The sequence below is a fragment of the Pituophis catenifer genome, unplaced genomic scaffold (assembly GCF_029215685.1).
Source record: "Pituophis catenifer annectens isolate HBS135680 unplaced genomic scaffold, rPitCat1.0.hap2 SCAF_2, whole genome shotgun sequence".
Classification (NCBI taxonomy): Eukaryota; Metazoa; Chordata; class Lepidosauria; order Squamata; family Colubridae; genus Pituophis; species Pituophis catenifer.
In genome coordinates, this window is record NW_027256882.1 from 76284628 (window position 1) to 76307399 (window position 22772).

A 22772-nucleotide genomic window follows, 5' to 3' on the forward strand; every position below is an offset into this window, starting at 1 on the left:
TTAATTCCTATAAAAATAATGTTTAAAGGCAGGTAAGATATTAACTAATTAAGCCTTTCTTTCATTTATTATTTCAGGTTGTTTCTTCTTCACTTACAGCAGACCAGAAGGACATTGCCAAGAAAAACAAATATCAAAAAGATGGTTTTATAGACTCCAATGTCAAAGAAGCGGAAGCACCAGCAAAAACTATAGGCAGATTTTCAGTGATCAGCACTCAGGATGAATTAACTTTATCATCTGTGCATTCCTTGAGGTATTCTGCACCCCCAGATGTTTATCTGGACAATCAGCCTTCTAGCCCTGATACAAAGTCACCTCTGCGCCGTGTGCAGACAGCTTCCTCTTTTGATGTTCTTTATGGAAAGGATTCCAGTGATTCTGGAGATGAATCTTTTCCAGGAAAACAAGATGTGTCTCCATTGTCACCTCAGAGCAATAGACTGGGAAACGACAACATTAAAAAGACTTCATGTATTCTGCAAAAGTCAGTAAAGTCAAGTTCACAGGGCCTTAATTCTCCAAATGGTCATGGATCAAAAATCCCAACTATCAACATAACTTCTTTCCATTCTCAGTCATCATACGTGAGTAGTGACAATGACTCAGAGTTTGAAGATGCAGACATGAAAAAAGAATTGCAGAACCTGAGAGAAAAGTATGTTTCCGTTTTATCCAAACAAAGGGTTTTTTTGTGCATATGTGTTTGAGCAGCTTATCCAAATACACTTTGACATCTTTTGTCATTTGTTCCTTTCTTTTATTTATTTATTTTTATTTTTATTAGATTTTGAAAGCATTTATCTCAAGTTGTTTTATGCATTTGATGTACAATATTCTTTCCATGTTTTTGTTCTCATTTTTTTGATAAAAGCAACATTGTGCAGTAAAGAAAAATTGGACATCGTATATTACAAGACAAAAGTGGCTTTATTCACCAAGAGGCATTTAATTGCCTTCAGAACTGCCAAATAAATGGAATTCACATCGAGCAAGGACATCATATACTTAGGATTTTTTTTCAATCATTTACTCCTTGGAAGAATTAAATAAAAGATAGCACTATTTGAGCCAAAAAATACTTTCAGAAATATAATTTGTTTTGCTAATTGAAGTGGCAATAATTTTTGTCCCAGATATAGTAAAATTATTTAGGACAAAAGTATGCTTTGTCTATAGAAGACACATGAACTCTTGAGCCAACCCAGTCTAAATGGATAAAAATACTGTTTTGTGTCTTCTAGTGTCTTGCTTTTCTGTGGCTGGAAATTAAACTTGCGTCCACTGAGGCTTATTTGAGAATTTGTTGATTAAAGTATTGGTAAATCAGTCTCAGTGAAAGAGTCTTTGGACTAGGTAGTTCCTAGGTTCTTTATTTTTATTCATTTATCATTAAATGTATACATTGCCCATCTCACTGTCCAGCCTGGAAGAAATGTATGGTCTTGGATTTAAATTATTGTAGCTTCTCCATCTAAGTCTAAGTTGATGCTGGCACTTGAGAGAGCTACATATAGACAGAACAGGGACCTTGATTTACAGAGAGAGATGAATAAAGCTCCATATTATTGCAATTTCAACCTCTATATTGAACTTTTATTTTGTCCAGTTACTTTTCCAACACCACCTCCATCACACATCATCTGTTGTGTTGCACTAACCTATGCATCACCAATGGTATTTTGAAGAAACAATACCCTTGTTAATTAAATTTAGGGATTAGCTTGAAGAGATGAATTCTTTCTTATTGTGAACAGATTTGTCTATAAACAATTTATGGATATATGTTACATAAGTATCTTTATGTGATTGCATAAGACTCCAGGCTTTATATAGAAAATATCTGCACAGTATTTTTCTGCTGTTTGTACATGTTGTTATGCATTTTATTAATTTCTTGGTTTTCTTTTTTTGTTTGTTTGTTACTATGTTAATATCCTGTTTTGTTGTTTGATTTATATAATCATGTAGTTGGTGTGATCTCTTAGCAACAGCATAGGTAGAACTTCGGGATGACCTGTCTTCAATCTGGCCCCTAAAAATCTTATTAAACCATTACTGGTACAATTGAATCCATCCACCATGCAACCATCCACAAGGTTGCTCTATTTCCTTCCATCTTTCCCAGCATTATGGGCTTCTCAAGACAGCTGAGTAATGTGCCTTGACTGAGACTCTGTATTGATTTGTCTTATGATCTGTTTCCTTGTTTTTTGACTCCCATTCTTGGGTGTCTTTTCCAACACCAACATTGACTCTTTCTGTCTTGCTTCTTCAAAATCCCTTCCCCCCCCTTTTTTTTTGTTTCCATGGAGTGACATAAAGAAAATTATTTGCTGTATCATTCTGAATGTTGTAGGTATAGGCATATCATGTCCTCCAAATATCTTTTGCAAGGCCTTCATTGATAACTTGTCAACTGCCAATCTATGGCATATTTCTTGATTGCTTGTTTCTTCATTGTTAATTGCTGATAGTTGATCCTAAAAGGTAAATGCTATCTTTAGTGTCAATTTTTAGATTGGTTGCTGAACCTATTGTCATTAGTCTTGACTTGACTATATTTCATTTTATTCCTATGTTTTCACTTTCATCAGTAGAATTTCAGTTCATTTGTATTTTCAGGTGTCCAAGCATAGCACAAGTATTTTGTACTTTTGTACTTTTGCACTGTATTTTGTATTTTAATCTTTATTCATTTTGATAAAGTTTAATTTAACATTAATACATGATTATTATTTATTGTTTGCCTTTAATGGCAAAGTCTCCTTTGAGTTGAACTGGACTGCTAATGGCACATATGGCCACATTGTTTTCTTACAGCCAATACAGAAATGATTTCCCATTGCTTTCTTTGGAGATGGTAGTATACAAGTCTGGGACTTCACAGTCTAGCTTACAGTCTAGCTTACAGCCTTCATATCACCTTCGGATTTTTCATCCAAGTATTATCCAATTCTACCCTATTTAGCTTCTGAACTCTTGATGAGAGAACATCCCCTACTAACGCTTGAATCAAAATCATCAGTATTCTCAGGGCAAAATTCACAGGTCTCTAGTCTTCTGGTTCTTGTTTCAGTTTCTCATGTTTCAGACTCTTTTTTCCTGAGTTTCTTTATTCCTTATTCATTGACCATATTGCATTTGAATGAAGTAGGCGTTTCCTTGTAACTATTGCATTTTGTACTCTCCCATTGGTACCTTTTTTAAAAATAAATTTATAGTAAAATAGATTATTCTTCTGGTTCCTCTACCAAAACCTCTGTATAATATTTGAACTATTCTTTATCCTGTGTGGTGTAGCCTTTTCTTGAATTCTTTTGCTTGTCCTTTCACTATATTTAGCACTTGACTGTCAAAACAATTTGCTGTTCTCATTGTTTTGATCATGCAACTTCTTAAAATATATATGCTAGCTTCCTCACTCTTCCTGAATGATTCATAAGCTTACACAAATGTGCCTTCTTTTTCATCATATTAGGACCATAAACCATGGTAAAAGCCACCAATCTTCACTTTGAAATTTATCTCCTGCAATGTACTTTTTTAAAAAAAATATTTGGTAATGATGTGACCAAAATGTATATTCTAACATACGTTCTTAGAAATAGAGATGTCTTAATTTAAGAGTTACTTTCTTTCAATGCTTTCATGTTTATTCTTCAGACACATGAAGGAAATTACTGAATTGCAGTCCCAACAGAAAAAAGAAATAGAAGCTTTGTACTTCCGTCTGGGAAAACCACTGCCACCCAATGTTGGGTTCCTTCATTCTGCTCCACCAAGTGGCCGCCGAAGAAGAACAAGCAAGCACAAATTAAAAACTGGGAAATTGCTAAACCCCGTTGTCCAGCAGCTCAAAACATCAAGTACAAGTATGTTTACAAGTGATATCTTCCTAACATACATTCAGTGAAAGTTTCAAATTGTTCGATTATTTTCTTGGGATTTCGGGGTTTTTTTTGTTTGTTTTTTGCAATTGTATTGTTCAATCAAAAGAAAAGGGTAAAGATCTATATGATTTATTTTATTTAGTTTGTCGAACATGTACGAGATAACAGGTATAGGTATAAACATGGACATGAACAAGGAATGAGTACAAATAAAAGGGGACAGTAGGACAGGGACAGTAGGCATGCTGGTGCACTTATGCACGCCCCCTTTACGGACCTCTTAGGAATGGGGTGAGGTCCATGGTAGGCAGTTTAAGGTTGAAGCTGTGGGGGTTGAAGCTTTGGGGGTTAGAGGATGTAACAACGGAGTCAGGTAGAGCATTCCAGGCATTGACCACTCTGTTGTTGAAGTCGTATTTTCTGCAATCAAGTTTGGTGCGGTTTACCTTGAGTTTGTATCTATTGTTTGCCCATGTATTGTTGAGGTTGAAGCTGAAGAAGTTGTTGATAGGTAGGACATTGTAGCAGACAATTTTGTGTACTATGCTTAGGTGAGACCGTAGGCGGCGTAGTTCCAGGTTGCCCAAGACAAAATTTCAGGCCTGGTGGCATAATTGTGAGCAGAGGAGTGGAGTACTTTTCTAGTGAAATATATTTAATATTTAATATATTAATATTAAATATTTAATAAATAAATAAATAGATTAAATAAAGGATTTGTCCTTAGCTTTCATGGGGAAGGGAATTAAATTAGGTTGAACCATTAAACGCAACGTAGCAAAGCCATATTAAACCTTTCGCATAAATTCCTTTCATTTTTATTTTCTATGATTATGTCTCATTTATTTACATTGTCCGAAATATTGTTAGGATGATTCTTGAGTTTGGTGCATTACTTTGCAGTATGAAAGTAATGCAGCATTACTTTTCTTTTTATTCTCTTAATTTTTTTAAAAAAAATCAAAATAAAATAAAATTAGGTGAAATATGGACTCAATGGAGTCACCAACATTAGCGTCCGTGAACATCACATTGGAGACATTGATGTGGAGACACTATCGATAAAAATTGCAAAACTATAGCCATTGTTGATTTTTTTATATACAGTTTAATGAGAATTGATAAGAATGGTTGATTCTCTGCAGCTGATTTTCTGAACATGTATGGATTTTGGTCAGTTAAAAAATCTTCAGAATGTTTGAAGTTTTCTTCAGATAATAGTTTCAGATTCTTTTATTGCTTTCAAGCTTAATGATTTTTGCATACATCCTGTTTAGGCAATATATCAGAGCATAAAGACCCTTTGGCTAAGGGAAGCACTAGAGCTCAAACAGACTCTACTGAAGCAACAGGACTGACTGTGTCCACATCAGCCATACTTGAGAGCTCAGTTCAGACTCAGCAACCTTGCTCTGTCAAGGCTTCATTATCCTCTGACATTTGCTCTGGAGTAGCTTCTGAAGGAGGTGATGTCCGTGGAAATTCTGGCCAAGGTGATTTTATATCTTCAGAGTCATCTTTTACTCTATGTTAAAACAGTCATTTTTCCACAGGAGAACAAAATATGTGTTAAAGTGAGAAAAGGAAGTTTAAGGCTTTCTTTTTTACTTGATATACTGATTAGATTTTTAAACCACCTTTCCTCCAGGACCTCATGGTGGTATATACTGTATATATAGCACTCCATGCTCCATTTTTTCCTCACAACAGCAACATGTGAGGTAGGTTTAGCTAGAGAGAATGTCCAGCCCAACCTCACCAAGAAACATCTGCTCAGCATATTGATTCAAAGCCTGTAGAAATGATGCTAACTGTGATACAATTAGAAAAGCTGCTGATGTAAATCTAATAGCAATTTCACTGACCGTACAAGGGGTAGATGTCTTAATTTGCTGGTGTTCATTTTGAAAATGAGCCACGAGAGGAAAATCAGTAGAGTACAAATACAAAATGCAGTCAATGTTAAGGAAGAACCAATAGAGCATAGAGCACTTTAAAAAAAAAAAGATCAGTAAAATTGTCCATTGTAGATTGAAATTATTTGCAAACAGGGAAGCTGAGTCCTTTTTTATCTTGCTTCATATTCTTCGGTTCTCTTAAGTCCCCATCCTTTTCCTGCTGATGCAGAATTTTTCGGATTAAAGTGTATTACTGGCCTGCAAAAATGTAATTCAGAAATAATTACTCTTTAATCACTTGGCATAAATTTTGGCTTTCATTAGAAAGTCTGCTACATTCAGTAGTAGCACTGTTACCTCTCATAGCATAGCTTCATCATGGTATGGTGACAGTAGAGTCCTTTCACAGCTGCAAAGTGTTGAGATGATTACAAATGGTTGCCTCTGGTTTTGCATGTTCTGCCCAACTAATCCTATGAAGTATCTATTTTCTTCTGCTGTTGTTTTCACACCCTTTTGCTTATAGCCAATGAACTTACTCCTCTGGGGCAAGGTTAAAATGGAGGTGTGGATGATTAACTAACAAAGCTGATATGACTGATGGTGACATCTAATCACAGCTATTTGTACTTTATAAGTGTCTTTGTTTTCTTCCCTTTATATTCATTTGCAGGCTGGACGGTTTTCCACCAAACGTCTGAGAGAGTGACCTATAAATCTAGTAGCAAACCTCGTACCAGATTCCTCAGTGGACCTGTGTCTTTGTCCATCTGTTTGTATTTGTTCTTTTGTATTTTATCACAGCCCATCTTTCTTTTGTCATCTTTTTCAAAACTCATTTTCATCGATTTATCTAATATGCTTGGCAGGAAGCCCCTTCTTGTAGACAATCACTCCCCCCTCCCTTTTTTTAAAGTAATCATCTTAATTTAATTTATTTTGTTTCATATGGAAAGCTTTTGAACACTGCTTTTGGCTCATGCCTGGGTATCAAAAGCATGTGTGGAAGATCTCATCAATTTATTCTATAGTCTTATGGTAAATTCTTATCTTGGACGTATCTTTATGTGATTTTGCGTTAGAGTAATTTTTAATTTGCAATGTGACAGTTATAAATGTCTGCTGTCCTGATTCCGGTGATACCAAATCGAAACCCAGGCTTCTGTAGACGAATGGTCTCTTTCACACATGCTTGGACTATGAAGACATGCATGTAGCAAGCTGATACAATTCTAGAAGGTCACTGAAGGGTAGAACATCTGCACAAGGGCTGTATTCAAACAATATACAGTACTGTTTATATCCACTTTGTTGTTGTTGTTATTGTTGTTATTATTACGTTATTTCTCCTGTCCCTTGCATGTAGAAATGCTGAGAAATGCTCCTGCTAGCTCTTTAACACCATCTTTTCTAGGCAGCATTTTCCCCCACATTGTGTACTTTTGGGTTACTTCAAATGAATTTTCTTAAATGTGATTGTTTGGTTATCACAAAGTACAATATGACTTTTATTAGACATTCATCTAGCTGGAGCACTTTACTCAGTTAATTTTTTATTATGACCTTATGTGACCTCAGAGATGAAGTCAACAAGCAGTTCATCAAAGCACAGAATAAATTAAAATTCCTAATGCCACTCTCAGAATAGTCTATTGATATCATGTCCAGATGCCACTAAAACTAGACTGTTCTTGATTGTATGATTATACGAATTGGCTATTCAACCAGTTATCACAAATATTTATTTTTAAGTTCGTTTTTGTAAAACAAATGCTTATTATAAGGCAAAATACTTTGGGATATTTTGGTACAATAAGGCTATATTGTACTAATGAGAAAAATCTAGGCCATAGTTACAAACAAGATAAAATAGTGCCAATATATAAAGAGATATTTATATTTAGTTAACATTCAGCAAATTCAGTATTCATTTTCATCAAACTTTTATCATTGGAACTATACATCTCTATCATTATTACAAGGGTACAAATCAAAGGCACAAAGCTACTTAAAATTCATTCTTCTTGCTCTCCATTTTCAATAAAATAATGTCAACATTTTTAGGCTTAACAATGAAAGGGTATTTAAGTATTCATAAACATCTTTGTATATGAAAACCATAATATTAAAATTCAGTTATAATTTCAAGATAAAGAAATCTAATATTCTTAGATTATTTGGCATATAAAACTTATTTGGTAGTTCTATGTGGTACTCCATGTATGATACGTATGCAGAAGATGCAAGTTCAGTGTCTGGCAATTGCAAGGAGAACTGGAAATGTTCTTCCCTAGAACCTGGGACAATTAGTGCTACTTGCTATTAAAACTTGTGGGCATTTTTTCACCATCTATCATTTATAGGAGCCAATGATCTGACTCAATATAAGGCTCTTTCCAGTATAAGTATGTTCAGATTGATACCTTTAGTTGTTTTTGACAGTCAAGCTCTACAGAGCAATTATTAATGTTATGGTACCAATGTTATTAATTGCATTGGGTTTGTAGACCAATATGGTCAAAGATAGGCGAGGAACTGTTCTACAGGTAGTCCTCAATTTACAACAATTCTTTTAGTGACCGTTAGAAATTATAACGGCACTGAAAAAATTGATTTATGACCATTTTTTCACACTTATGACCAGTGTAGCATCCCCATGGTCACGTGATCAAAATTCAGAGGCATATCGTCATATTTATGACGATTGCAGTGTCTTGGAGTCATGTGACTACTTTTTGCGACCTTCTAATGAGCAAAGTCAATGGCAAGCCAGATTCACTTAACAACCATGTTAGTAACGTAACAACTATGGCAAGAAAGATTGTAAAATGGGACAAAATTCACTTAATAACTGTCTCACTTAACAGACATTTTGGGCTCAATTGTGGTCATAAGTTGAGGACTATGTGCATTCTGTTCCTCTTGTAAGTATTCATTCCAGTTCTTAGTAAGTATCTCACAGATTATAGGAAAATACTCAAAGGTTAACTTTTATCCCTAAACTGTGAAATTATTAATTGCTTTATGTGGTACAAAATGAGTCACTGATTTTTTTTGGGATGGGTACTAATTGACTTCTGGTGAACCAGCAAAGTCATAACGTTCTCCTTATACTTTATGGGCACATGTATGGGCACAGGGAATATAATTCTGTAGGTTACTTTAGAAAGTTGAAACCAAAGTTACACATAAGAAATTTAAGAAATCTCTTTAAAATCGGAAAAAATATTTCTAGAAAAAAATAATTTATAGTAGTTTGAGTAGAAGCTATTCTCTTTTTTTTAAAAAAAGAAGGATTTAAATCTGCACATAATGCTTGGAAATATTGATCGTAATTATAAACTCAAAACCTAATTATATGACCATCTTGGCTATATGTTCTCTTAAAACTAAATTGTTGTATAGTACTAACTTTAAAGACAGTGCAAAGTACAAACAGGTTGTGTTGATGGTTACTTACTTAATAAGATGGTTAAGGATTTACTGTCTTGTATATAAACAAAATTCATTTGCATATGGCTACTGCAAGGAAATTGTGAGAAGAAGCCACTGAAAAATTAATACATAGGAAAATATGTTAAATTTAGGCATGGTCTCATCACTGATTTTGACCATCTCTCCAAAAGGGTCCAAACTAAAATCAAAGAATTCGGTGATATTTATAGGAAGGAAGGAAGGAAAGAGGAAAGAAGGAAAGGATATATATCAACTGATCTTCTTTTGAGAGATTTATTATGGAGAGAAAGGAATTATGTCTAATCATATGTTCATTATAGAATGCTGTTCTTTACCACATTTTGATTCCCACATGGAGTATAACAACTAATGTAAACAATTATTTCTTTGGAGCTAGGTCCAATTCATGTGTCATATCAGCAGACATCAGTTAATCTATAGTCAGATTAATTAAGTATCTTTTTGATGTGCGCAAACAATATGGAGTCTGCTATTCCTACATGATTGAGGGTTACCAGTAGGTAAATTGAATGTAAACAGTTTAACAAGAGCCAGCAGCATCTACAGTAAAAGATGATGACACCAAAATGACAAAACAGCTGATATGCTCTTGCATCCTGACATTTTAGTATCTAGGTCACAGCATTTGTGTGATGATATCATGATGAAGGTCTCTCCCTTGGCTAAAATTAGAATAAAATATTCAGCACAAGGCTTAGTGAGGTAAAATGTGGTTTTCTTTCTGTTTGAAAGATTGTCATGTGTAACACTCAAGCTGATCAACACCATTGGGGTAGATAAATATAGACATATACACACACATATACATGCATTGCTATCAAAGTTTGGAATGATTTGGGTTGTATTTGCGTGCAAAGATGGGTAATCTTTGTACCATATCAGAAACCACTTTATTAATCATAGTGGACAGCAGTACCAACATGCACCTAATAATGAATAACTCCCTAAGATACCATTGCAATATTACAAAGGCAAAGAAGGTAGGTTATATAAATAAAACAGAAAAAGAAAAATTTAAACCAGCTAGAGCTACACCAATTAATAACCTTCCTGCTGACTTTCTGTCAGAATAAATAGATCTCCTTATTTTATCTTTTTAGCCTGTTGTTAACACTGCATTGGATTCAACTGAATATTCTTAACCAAGCAGTAGGATTTTTCTTCCCAGCTCATCAAATAAATAACAAAGAATGATAGGAAATGCTATCTCCTATACAGTAGAGCTGTAAGCGTCCAAATGCAGTTTGATGATAAGATCAAAATGAAGCAATTTGTTGTCTTGCATTTCAATATATACTTTTAATTTGATGTGCCTTAGTTCTGCAGAACTGGGTCTAAAACCTGAAATAGGAAGTTCTTGCTGCCAATCTATTCTTATTTTTATCATTAACTGAGAGAAATCAGGTATTCCATTTACTGTGCATACAGAATAGGAACTGATTTAGAAGCAATATTTATTAGAAATATTACTCTGTCATGAAAATTGTAGGAGCCAATTAAAAATTCTGCAATGTTTTATTTTTCATACCAATAAATTCCTATAGGCTTTGAGCAGCCCCCTTATTTCTTCTTTTACACCTGAACTGCTGACTTTCTGTCTGTTCCTTCTTGCATAATGGTTATTTTTTATTGTTTAAAAATGCAGAAGACTGTCCATCAGACTCTTTTATTTTTCCCTTTTTAGTCTTACCTAACTCTATATATCTTGTATCATTTACCTTGTAGGGTCCACCCTGAAACGACTATGTCTAGGCAAAGATCACAGTAGTAGTAACTATCCCTCTCTCTTTTATTTTTGGCTTTTTGGTATTTATTTTTGAGCATGGGCTGCTTTGTTTAAATACAATCTAGTGGTTTATTTAAGAGCAGACTGCATTGATGATGGCATTTAAATTATGCTGCTTATGAATTAAATATAGCTTTGCATGTCCGTGCTGTTTTTGGGTGCATGCCTGTTGCAAGATCATAATTTCAGTATGTACATGTGTATTTTAATGAGATAAAGCTGAGTCATATGCTTGCTAATTAACTCGGCTTCCTTATAATGCTCTTTTGTGGCTGGCTGACTAATACAGTTTAATAGTTCCTCTTCTCTGTTGAAATGCTTGAAGTACTGAACAGTCGGTGAAGAATAAATTGGGGGGAGCACTTTCACTGTTCTATTTTTCAACGAGCATAAGAATTCACATTAGTTCAATGCACGAGACGTTTTAAAGAAAGACGTAAGGTTTTATGTAAGTAAAAAAAATGCTAATAGTGTTGCTCGTGGTCTCTGCAAATTCATAATGTAGAAATCGTCATTTAGTACGTTAGTTCATTGTATGTAATACCGTTTCAATACAACTTCAAACTTTTCTGCTTCAAATTTTGGTCATTTTGAAATTAGGATACACGTTTTGAGATAATTGGGGGGAAATTATTTCAGACTCATTGGTCAATTGTCAATACTGCTTTATTTCACTTTGCTACTTAATTGGTTTTAATGCCTCTACCGTGACATATTTTGAGTAATGGTTTCAATAACAGTTGTTCCAATTTCAGGATGTATGTATAGATATTTTTATAATTAGATTGAATAGATTTAGTTGCCATGTTTGTAGTCTTTCAAATTATGACCACGTGTGTCATTCATTACTACCACCTTGAAAGTGATTTTTTTTTAAGAAGGAAAAGATTAGTAAAATCTTTTAAACTGCATTTCAGTTCAGAACAATAAGGAGGTGCTTGGGAATTCTGCAGAAATATAAAAATTTAAATGGCTGCAAAGATACCTTTTTTTTTAGCCAATTATGACTAAAAAAAGAATGAACAGGCTTCTGTGAGGAAAGAAGATATAATTCATCCTAGCTAAAATAATACTCTGAATAACAAAACTAAAATCCCTCTGAACACATATTTAAACATGTGTTTATGCTACTGAAGGGCCATTTTTGAAGCAAAAAATGTTCTTCAGAAGAAGCAGGCAATTGATTAAGCATATAGTAATTTCAGAAATACCATGAATTGTAATAAATATACTCAAAAGAAAATGCATGTTTATATATACATATAATTGAGTCTTCTCTTTCCACAATGTCTTAGGATCTTCAGCAAACAGCCTTGTAGCATATCCAGATCCTCTACCACAAACAACAATACAGGTTCAGGTACAAGCCAACAACAGTAACAACAAGAAAGGAACCTTCACAGATGATCTCCACAAATTGGTGGATCAATGGACAAGCAAAACCGTGGGAGCTGTACAAGCAAAGCCATCCTTAAACCAACTTAAACAGAATCAAAAACGGCAAGACATGGAGCCCAAGGCTAATCCCACGCAGACACAGAATGAGACCTGTGGAGTAAGTGGCACTCCTTGAAGAGCATTACGTTTTACTTTGGGTCTGAAAGCCATTGCAAAACTGATGTTTGGAGGAGGACATAAGCTTTTTTTTAAAAAAAAGCATATTCCATATAAAATCCATTTCAATTCATTGACTACTAAAAATAACTTAAGAATCTTTTTTTATCAACTTGGACTTGAACTTGACAACATATGTATGGTTCAGTATATAACTTTTTGCAAATTGAAAATTGTGGAAATAGTTTATACACAGCAATACGTTCACTGGTAATCAAATATTGCTTGTCTTAAATAATTTCAAACAACATTGATGAACTTTATTTTACATATTTTTCCCCAAAATATTGTTAATTTCCATAGTTGGTATATTGGCAGCAGCTAGTGGGTTTTTCAAGTGACTCTTCCAATAGTCCAACTTTAGAACAGAGTAGTGATAATTGTCAATATGATCTATTCAAATGTAAGTCCCCTTTAGTTCAGTGGCTTGAACTTTTACTTTGAAGAATGAATACCTATCAAGTCTGACTGAATACAGTAGGGGGCTTCTTAATAAAATGCTTCAGATTTCATTGTAAATGATCACTTTGAGTTGAATAAATGCATCACATTTCATATAAAGAAATATATTTAAATATACCAGAGTGGCTTGAAGAAAAAGATGGGTATAATGAATTCACTTCACCATACTTCCATTATCCATTTTCAATGCTTTAGCTTATCATCTTCAACCTTACAAATTCCTGAATTCATGTAAAATATACATATATGCAAAACTAGAACTATAATAGTCTGGCTTGAACCAATTATCATCCCCCTTCCTTTCTTTCCCACCTACAGAATTCAAACACAGCTATTGGGAGCAAGGCTGCTCCAATACTTTTTGAAGCTTGGTGGTATTTGAAATCAAATATAAATTAGATCCATCCTCTTTAGTATATAAGAATGGGGCAAGCCCACTGGCAGCACTGTAAACATCTGGACTGACCAAGTCATAAATAATGTGCCAGGGCCATTGAATCAGGGAAGTGTACTTATTTATTTATTTATTTGTATTTATGCAGAAATTTGTATATTTTCTGTTCCATAGAGGAGAAGCACGAGAGAAGAATCTTAATATATTTGAAAAGGAGGAGAAACATTTAATGAGTGTTGTTTATCAAGTACCAAGTGGTTTGCTTAAGCTACCTTCCTAGAATTTATTCTTCAGTCTAGGACTTCCTTGACAGATTATTGTTGCTTTTTTTTTTTTTTTGACTACCACAGAACCTGAAAAGCAGTAAACAATTTTTCTGTTAAGTTATAATGACAGAAAACAATGGCATTGGAAAGACAGGGATGTATTCATATTTATCCATGAGGAGCTAGGTGCCTTTCATTTAATTAAATTCATAGAAAACAAGTACACTTAAACATTTCTTTAAATCATAATTTTTAATTAATGCATAGTAAATTTTTAATTTAATTGCATAGTAGTGACTTCGCAGACTTCTGATATTTCATATTAAAAGATATAGATTGTACTGTTGAAAGTAGAAAAAGGATGGAACCAAATGGAGGGGTCTGCCTTAGCAACAAGAAAAGTTCCCAGAAACATATATATATATATATTTTCTATCTGGTTACTGCAAATGGTTATATGGATGATGCTCTTTTTGAACACTACATAGCTTCCATTTTCGGAAACAAAAAGTACACATGATGACATTATTGTTTTGTTATAGCTCTGAAGCACCAATACATTCACATCTGGGAGATTAGTCAGTGCAAAAACACTATAATAACACAAAGGTTCTTAAAATTGTGAAACCCACTAAGAGATAATTTTCTATATGATTGTTTTATTCCCTTGTCAGTCAACTAATTAAATGGAAGAAGTAGGCCTGCAGTTCCCAAGCCTGGGCAAAACGAGAGTAACACTTCAGCAACCACAGTTGCAATTGTACCGGCCCTCACATTTACTCCCCTGATACAGTCAGGATTTTGATAAAGCGGTGCCAAGCATTTCCAAAGAATGTCTGTGTATTCTAGTTAGATCTAAGAAAAGAAAAAAGTTGAAAAGTACTGTACCAGAGGAAAACAGAATTTTTATTACCGAGTTTTGTACATTCTTACAATATATATGTATACATAATTGCTGTGCAAGCAAATCTAATCACGAAAGTTGACTGCATGCTGTTTCAATGCAACTGTACTATTCTTTTCCTTATCATACACTATAAATACTACATATGTTATTTTTATTCAACAAATGGCTCTGTTCCTTTTAGCATCATCCTTTTCTCTAAGGAAAAAAAAACTTTGTATATTTTACTTGAAAAAGCCAGTGACTCTTGGATCAGTTTCATAAAATCTTACAAGAATTCTCTTGTCCTGTTTTATTTGATATCCAAAACAGTATAAGCAGTATAGCCCACACTTCCTCCCTACTCCCTGACCCTGTGTCTAAACAGAATTTACTTTGCTTCTTTTGCACTAGGAACTCCTACAATAAAGGGCATAATTTGTCAACCTGGTTGAAAAGCATGAGCATCAGCCAACAGAGATGTGGTTTTTTTTGTTTTTGACATCAGTCATGCACAAAGGGGGCTACTATAGCTCACTATTCTTGGAATCTAATGGAATATGTGTAAAATATAACTCATACTAGCTCATGAGTTCATCATATGGGGACTTTTCACTAATATCACTTAATCTAATAAGTAATAACTGTTAAAACAAAAAATAAGAAAATAGCATTTTGAGCTGCTGAAGGCAATTTCCTTGATTGATGGATAAGTGTAAACAAAATATAACTACATATGATGTGTGTGTGTGTGCACACAAGCATGAGTGTAGCTAGTCGAATGAGATATGGACTTCCATGTAACTGAAAGATGGAGAAAAAAAAATAAACACAAAGTAAAATACAGGCTTGTAGCAATGCAGTAGGTACCTGTAGTCAGCACATAAGAATCACAGGACCAGCAACTCCATTGCTAAATGACAATCATTGCTAAATGACGGTGGTAAAGTGAGAAGTCACATAACCACACAGGTTTACAATATCAATTCTGGCAGCAGTCATTAAGTGAATCACAAGTCATTAAGAGCAATGTCACATGACCATGACTTGTGACTTCCTGTTGGTTTCCTTAATTGATTTTGTTTGTTGGAAGCCAGCTGTGAAGATTGCAAATGGCAATCATGACCACAAGTCATTGCAATTGTCAATGACTTGTGTGCTGGTTGCCAAGTACCTGAATTGCAATGGGATGCTGCAATGCCTACAACTTTGAGGACCAATCATAAATTTCTTTGTTCATTGCTATCTTAACTTCGATGAACACATGGTCAGTAAGTGGGGACTACCTGTATTATTTTAGGAGTAGCATAATATTTGAGTAGCATTTTGAATGGAAGCATAGTGCTGAGAATGAGCAAAACAAAGCAAGCAGTTCAAGATTCTAAAGTTTTCCTTTATGAATGATAAAAGGCCACATTCTTCAAACATAACTGGTTGTCTCAGATACAGATTAATATCCCATTCACAAAATAATATTTGCATCAGTCACGAACATTGGAGCACTGATGTAGATATACACAGTAACCATTTGAAAATATAACTCACGGATGAAATTCATAGATCAGATATAGTTACATTATATAGATATTGTAGATGCATATATGAATACAGAAGTCCATATTCAACACCTTTGCAAACCTCAGGCCCTCACCACTGACAATGACTACAGAATGTAAGCCAGAAATAATTAAGAATGTTTATGATCAATTGATTTCTACAAAATTTGAACACAATTGGTAACACAATTCTGGTTACCTTAACTCAGGCAAAGTAGTTTGAAAAATAAAGTTCATGCATATGGAAATTCCAACATTTTTATAGCATTGTCTTCCTGTATTTGAAAGAAGAATCATGGTTAATATAAAATCTGGCTACCAAGATCTTTAGGCATAAAGATTCAAAAATTAAAATTCAGGACACAGGACAAAGGCCTTAATTCTTTAATTTTTATTTTTCATAGCTGGCTTTCTAGCTCAAGGAGGCAACAATAAAAAGTAAAACAAAAATAGTGCAAATGTTGGAAAAATTGTGAAAAATCCAACTAAAGATAACCCAAATTGAACACACAAGAATTGGAAGGGATCTTGGAGGACATTTCTTCCAACCCAATACAATAATCAACTCCTTTGGCATCCCTAACAGCTGGCCATCCAGCCTCTGCCTAAACACTGCCCTGAAGGAATTTATACCCTTCCAAGGCTGTCTACTATTGAAGAATTAGTTCTTGCCATTAAAATATTTTTCCTGCTGTCCAATCAAAATCTACTTCCTTATCATTTAAACTCTGTTCTTTTTATGACTCCAGGGGAAAAAACTCTAATCAATTCTACCCCATCTCTTCCACAATTGTTCCCCAACTGCAATTCTTGACACCCTGAGCCAATAAATGTGAAAGCTTTCTTTCTTTCATCTATTCAGGTAGCTGTATTTTATTTTTCTAGCCTTCAAACTTTCGTCCTTTGCAGTCCAGTTAAATATCTTGATCTTTCCTTCTCTCTCTCTTATGCCTTTTTAACTTTCTGGCTTTCTTTTTTATCTCTTCCATTTCCTCAGACTTCTGTTACTTAGACCTTCCTACTTCTGTTACCTAGACCTTCCTAAACTATATAGTTTAGTCTGTAATATTTTATCTTTCAGAGTTTCTCTTTTTCATTTTCTGTATCTGATGAAGACCCTTGTGTTTGGTAATTCCACTATTGTGGATATTAATCATAGATATTGTACAATGCTACTTCATGTGGCTTGCTCATTTATTCCAGCTAGTTTACCAGAACTGGAAATATTGGTGGAATTTAATTGGCATTAATCTGCATTTAAAAGCCATGAGTGAAAATGGGAAAACAGTAATTTCCCTTCCTCCTATGATGTAATGTGTTCTTAAAACGGAGAATCGATCAAATCAGCATGGGTAGTGGCCCAACCATTGCAAAAGAGGAATAATGGCCAAAAATAATCAAAACACAATTTTCTGTTCCATGGGTAATAGACTCCAATGAAAAGCCACCTACAGTGTACTGTGTTATATAAAAATGTGATTGAGTGTCCTAATGGATGATGTCATAAAGAATGAGCTTGAAGGCAACAAATCTCTCAATGTTTCTTCTTACCCTGGAGGATTCCCTCCCCCCTGGTATCATAAATCACTGATATTTTTCCTTAGCTCTGAATTTTCTGGAATAATTCTTTGCAAATCAATCAACAAACAAAGACGTTCTGAAAAACAGTCAAATGAGGTTTCATATAACGTTCATATACAATAACCACATATCATCAAGATGTCAGAGATACGTGATGGATGATCACAGTCACATCTTACTCCACAATTGCAAAAGTGTTTATACATGAGGTCCTTGCTTAATAACCACTTGTTCAGATACTGTGTCAATTGCAGTATCTCCATGGTCGTGATTGCGGTTTGCAACTTTCTTTGCCAGCTTCCTACAAGCAAAGTTAATGGGGAAGCTGGCAGAAAATTGCAAATGTCAACCACATGACATCGAACTAATGGCATTCTAGGGTTTGCCTAATAATGGCAAGTGTAACTGCCAGAATTTTCATTGCTAAGCAACTTGTCGCATGAAAGCAGTGGTGAAATCTAAAATTCGTTACTACCGGTTCTGTGGGTGTGGCTTGGTGGTGGTGGGGTAATGTGACGGTGGGCGTGGCCAATTTTTTTTTTTTTACTTTTAAAATCATTTTTTACATGTAAAACCATGTAAAAAGATCCTTTCAAAAAAAAAAGAAATTTTTTTTTAGGGGTGTTAGTTTAATGATTGGTTATGCAATTTAGTTTATTGTTAAGGGTCAATAGAAATACCTTGTGTTCTGCTCTGGGAAGTCGGGGGGAAGGGGGGGGTTGGGAGGGGGGGTTGTGGGGAAATTGTGTTTGTTTTAAAACTTTTTCAATAAAAAAAAAAAAAGGCTCTGACGATCCCAGCTGAGTTGCCTGATCGTCAGAGGGTTTTCAGGCAACTCAGCTGGGATCGTCAGAGCCATTTAAAAGAAAAAAACCTTTTTTTTCTTTTAAATGGCTCTGACGATCCAAACTGAGTTGCCTGATCGGCAGGCAACTCAGCTGGAATCGTCAGCGCTTGGATCGTCAGAGCCATTTAAAAGAAAAAAACTTTTTTTCTTTTAAATGGCTCTGACAATCCCAGCTGAGTTGCCTGATCGGCAGGCAACTCAGCTGGGATTATCAGAGCTTGGCTCGTCAGAGCTTGGCTTGTCAGAGGCATTTAAAAGAAAAAAAGCCTCTGATGATCGTGTGGCTCAGCTGGGCATGGGGGGTGAGGGCAGGGATTTTTGCTACCGATTCTCCGAACTGCCCGCCGCCATCACTACCTGGAGCCGGGAGCATTTCACCCCTGCATGAAAGGCTTTATAAATGTGTTGCTTAGTGATGGAAATTCCAGTCCCAATTACTGTTGTTAAGAGTGGACTACCTGTATAGAAATAAGCTCTTTTGAAATGATTTTTTTTTTTTTTTTTTTACAGATTGAGGCTAATTAACTAAGACTAGACTCTGCTAGGGTTTTAAGCTAATGTAAACAGTTGAAGTTTATATATCTAATGGGCACCAAGGTTGGGGAAAAGACTCATAGAAACAATTGTGGTGGCACAAAGGACAGGCCCATCTGCCTCAATGAAGTAGCATCAGCCAAATCCATTCTGCAAAACAACTTTATCTGTCATTAAACAGCTTTTCCAAATATATTATAAGACCACAATAGCAAATATAGTGAAGTAGCCATTATTTTCAGAAGTTCTGACTCTGTGTTCATTTCTGTGGCACCCCTGTTTTCATACTTTGTTGCAAACACAAGGATATGGTTTCCATACACGTTGTTATTCTGCAATATTGAATATTCAATAATGAATATTCCTCAGATAAGAAATGTTGGTATTTTCCTTTATTAAAGAATTGAGAGAGAAAAACAGCACATTATTTTGCAGATTTAATTTACTTCTTCAACTTAGTGTTAGTCAGAAACATACAACTTTTCTTTTCCAAAACCTCTTGTCTGGAGAGTAGAGCATTCTCAAAAAAGCAAAAGCTGGTCATGGAGCTATAAATTATTTATCTTTGTTCTGCTTGCAAGACTTCATATCTTGGGCTGAGACAGTTATATCAGAACTGTTTTTTTCTTTCTTAGCAACAATAAATCCCATTCTTTTCTTGAGAAATTTCTCTCAGTATAAAAAACATGCAGTATTTTTTATACTGACACCTATAAATAATGTTTTCAGATTAGTATTTCACAACGCTAATTTTGCACAGGAATTTGCATTGTGCATTGGCTTGTCGGTCTGATCTAGGAATCAACTAAGTTAAATGGCTGCTAGCCTGAGAATAATTCTACAGAATACAGTAGGATCTACAGGTCCTGCTGTCCTACAAGTCGATCCTACTCGACTTACAACCATTTGTTTGGTGACCATTCAAAGTTACAACAGCACTGAAAAAAGTGATTCATGACTGTTTTTCACATTTACAACCAGTGTAGAATCTCCATGGTCATGTGATCAAAATTTGAGCACTTGACATGTATTTATGATAGTTGCACTATCCCGGGGGTCATGTGATCGCCATTTATAACCTTCTCAGCTGGCTTCCGACAAGCAAAGTCAATGGGGACAGCCAGATTCACTTAAAGACCACACAATTCATTTACCTTCAGTGATTCACTTAGCAACTGTGGCAAAAAAAAACCCCAAAACAACCGCTTTGCTTAGCAATGGAGATTTTGGACTAAGCTGAGGACTACTTGTACTTCTAGAAAATATGTCAAGAATGAAGACACCTTTACATGTTTTGCTTTTCATCTGTATACTTGTGTACTTTCTCTGCTTTAAGAATGGTTAGTCCCTGGGTGTAATTATCAATCTGATTTCATATTTACAGACCCTGGGATTTGCCTCAAAGAAAGGTTGTTCAGGGGTAGATGTTAACTTAGTGGAATCACTGTCAAAAGTTGTAAATCATTAATGAAATTAAAATTCAGATCCAGGGGGAACCAAGCAATCCTTTGGTCTATATTTAACTTCAGAATTCTCAAAATGTCAGCTGCTCTCAGTGATCCAAAATTTCTTTCATCTAGTTTAGCTATGCCTGGATATGAAACTGACTGAAGAATTCTGTGACTATATTGAAATGTCTATTCGAGTGGTAGAAACACACCTAGGGGAGAGCCTTTACAATTATTGCAGAATTACTTAACAAGGGCAGGGAAAGGGTTAACTACTTACTACAATTGGTTGCTTTGGAAACATACTTTCCATTTTATAATATTTTATAGATGGCTAGTTTTCCAAATTTAGCCATAGGCTCTTTAAAATGTGCATAGCCAAAAAGTTAATCCAGCTAATATCAGCTACTGCTGGAGCCATAGTTGAAGTTGCTTTAAGGAAAGCAGTGATTTGTCACATTGATTTGTTATCAGTTCCTGCAGGGAGAAATGATGATTATTTGGTTGGGGGGGAGGGAATCCTGCTGTGCTTAAAAATGCATTGTATTCAGCTAGAATTCCCTTGATGTTTATATCGGTAACATGAGAAGGGTTAGAGCCCCACCGTGAGAAGGAGTTGTGTGTTCACTCCCGCATTGGCCATTTTTGGCCACATGAGGGAGCATGTCCAGCATGTACCCTCCAAACAGGGTGAAAGAGATGGGTTGACAATGATAATTTCTATGAACTGCTCTGTAAAAGAGGAAACAAGAATTACAGCTACACTTTCTTATGTTTGCTTTTATAGGTTAATGCAGCAAGAACAGGAATGGGGAAAAAGTGTGTTGTTCCAGTGACTTGTCCACTGTCAGCTGCATTAACTTCTGGAGTTCCACCATCCCAGCCAGTGCCTATGCCAGGTACTCTCCTAACTGGCCCAGTCAAACCTTATGTGATGCCTCTTGGTCAGTATGGAGGAGTTCTCCCTACGACCTTCTTTGGAGTGCCCTGGTCGGGCCCAACCACCCAGCCGGGGATGAGAGGAGGCCAGAGCATTGCACAGTTTCCAGCTCTTGGCCCCAGTAGCTTCCAGTTGTTTCCGGTGCCCCTGCAGAGGCCCTAATTTGGAATGACCTCAGTAGCTGACTTCCAAATGGCAACCATCCAGTGCTTAGCTCCTAGGCAATCTGTTTCTCCCTGCTGGCCCCATTCAGGCTCACTAGTTCATTAGCCATGCCCCCCTCAGGCCGGCCCGGTGCAATGCTTTCCACCAATCTGTGTGCTCTTTGGCAATCCTTCCTTCTCCTTCATTGCCGAAGACGGTTGAGATTCTTCTCTGGTGTTTGAAACAGCTACGTTCAACACTAACGTACTTGAATGGATGGGTAGGAGAACAGTACTGATCTTACAAGAGTATAGTGCCTTGAATTCAAGCTTTTCAGTTCAAACTGGGAAGGTTAAAATAATCACAACAATAACTGAAAGGTGTACTTTATTTACAAACTGCTTGGGAAAGCTTAACTTTTTTATTTGCAAAAATGCAAAGATATAAATTGAATGGTGACAGTTTACATCTGAAATTCTTGACCAGTTTTATTTTCTCCTGTTAAATGCTTTTAATTTTAACCAGCAGTTAAGTGGCGTGTTTGGTAGTTTAAAGTTTTAACCCCCTCTCTGACTGGGGCTCCAGCCCTTTGAGTAAAGCATAATGAAATGGATCGCTTTGTTGTTACTGAAGAAACCTGAATGTAAGTTGTATCTCTGTGTTTGAGGGGAAAAAATTGTTATGTGGTCTTTCTGGAAAAGCAGTTGCAAGTGACAACCTCTCTTTTTCTTTCAAACAGCAAATTTGGCAGGCAGATGCCCTTCCCCCTCTGATATTCAACTGTAACATTTTTTGCCATCTTCTGAACAAACGATCTAATTCAGTTACATTACAAACCTTGCATGTTTCATGTGTGAAATACGCTTAACCATAATTCTTGACATTAGAACAACAGCCCAAAGTTATTGTAAGATCTTTGTAAGTACGGAAGTCTCCTTGCATGTGATCTGCCTGTCCACCAAATGCTTAAAATTCCGTGAAATGGAATTGGCTTTTGACTTGTGCTTCCTTCCTTCTTACATTTGCTTTATGTTACCGTATGTAGACGG

General features: G+C 35.4%; 1 protein-coding gene across 1 annotated transcript in view; it reads left to right on the forward strand.

Moving 5' to 3' along the window:
• The window catches only part of WNK2 (WNK lysine deficient protein kinase 2), a 101927-nt gene extending 79884 nt beyond the window's left edge, over nt 1-22043 (forward strand). The window contains exons 23-29 of the mRNA XM_070936977.1: nt 78-658; nt 3667-3875; nt 5171-5386; nt 6465-6563; nt 10994-11038; nt 12350-12609; nt 21427-22043. Of these exons, the coding sequence (XP_070793078.1) occupies nt 78-658; nt 3667-3875; nt 5171-5386; nt 6465-6563; nt 10994-11038; nt 12350-12609; nt 21427-21741 (1725 nt within the window). The 3' untranslated portion in view covers nt 21742-22043. The remainder of the gene's footprint in view (nt 1-77; nt 659-3666; nt 3876-5170; nt 5387-6464; nt 6564-10993; nt 11039-12349; nt 12610-21426) is intronic.
• The last annotated feature ends 729 nt before the right edge of the window (nt 22044-22772 follow it).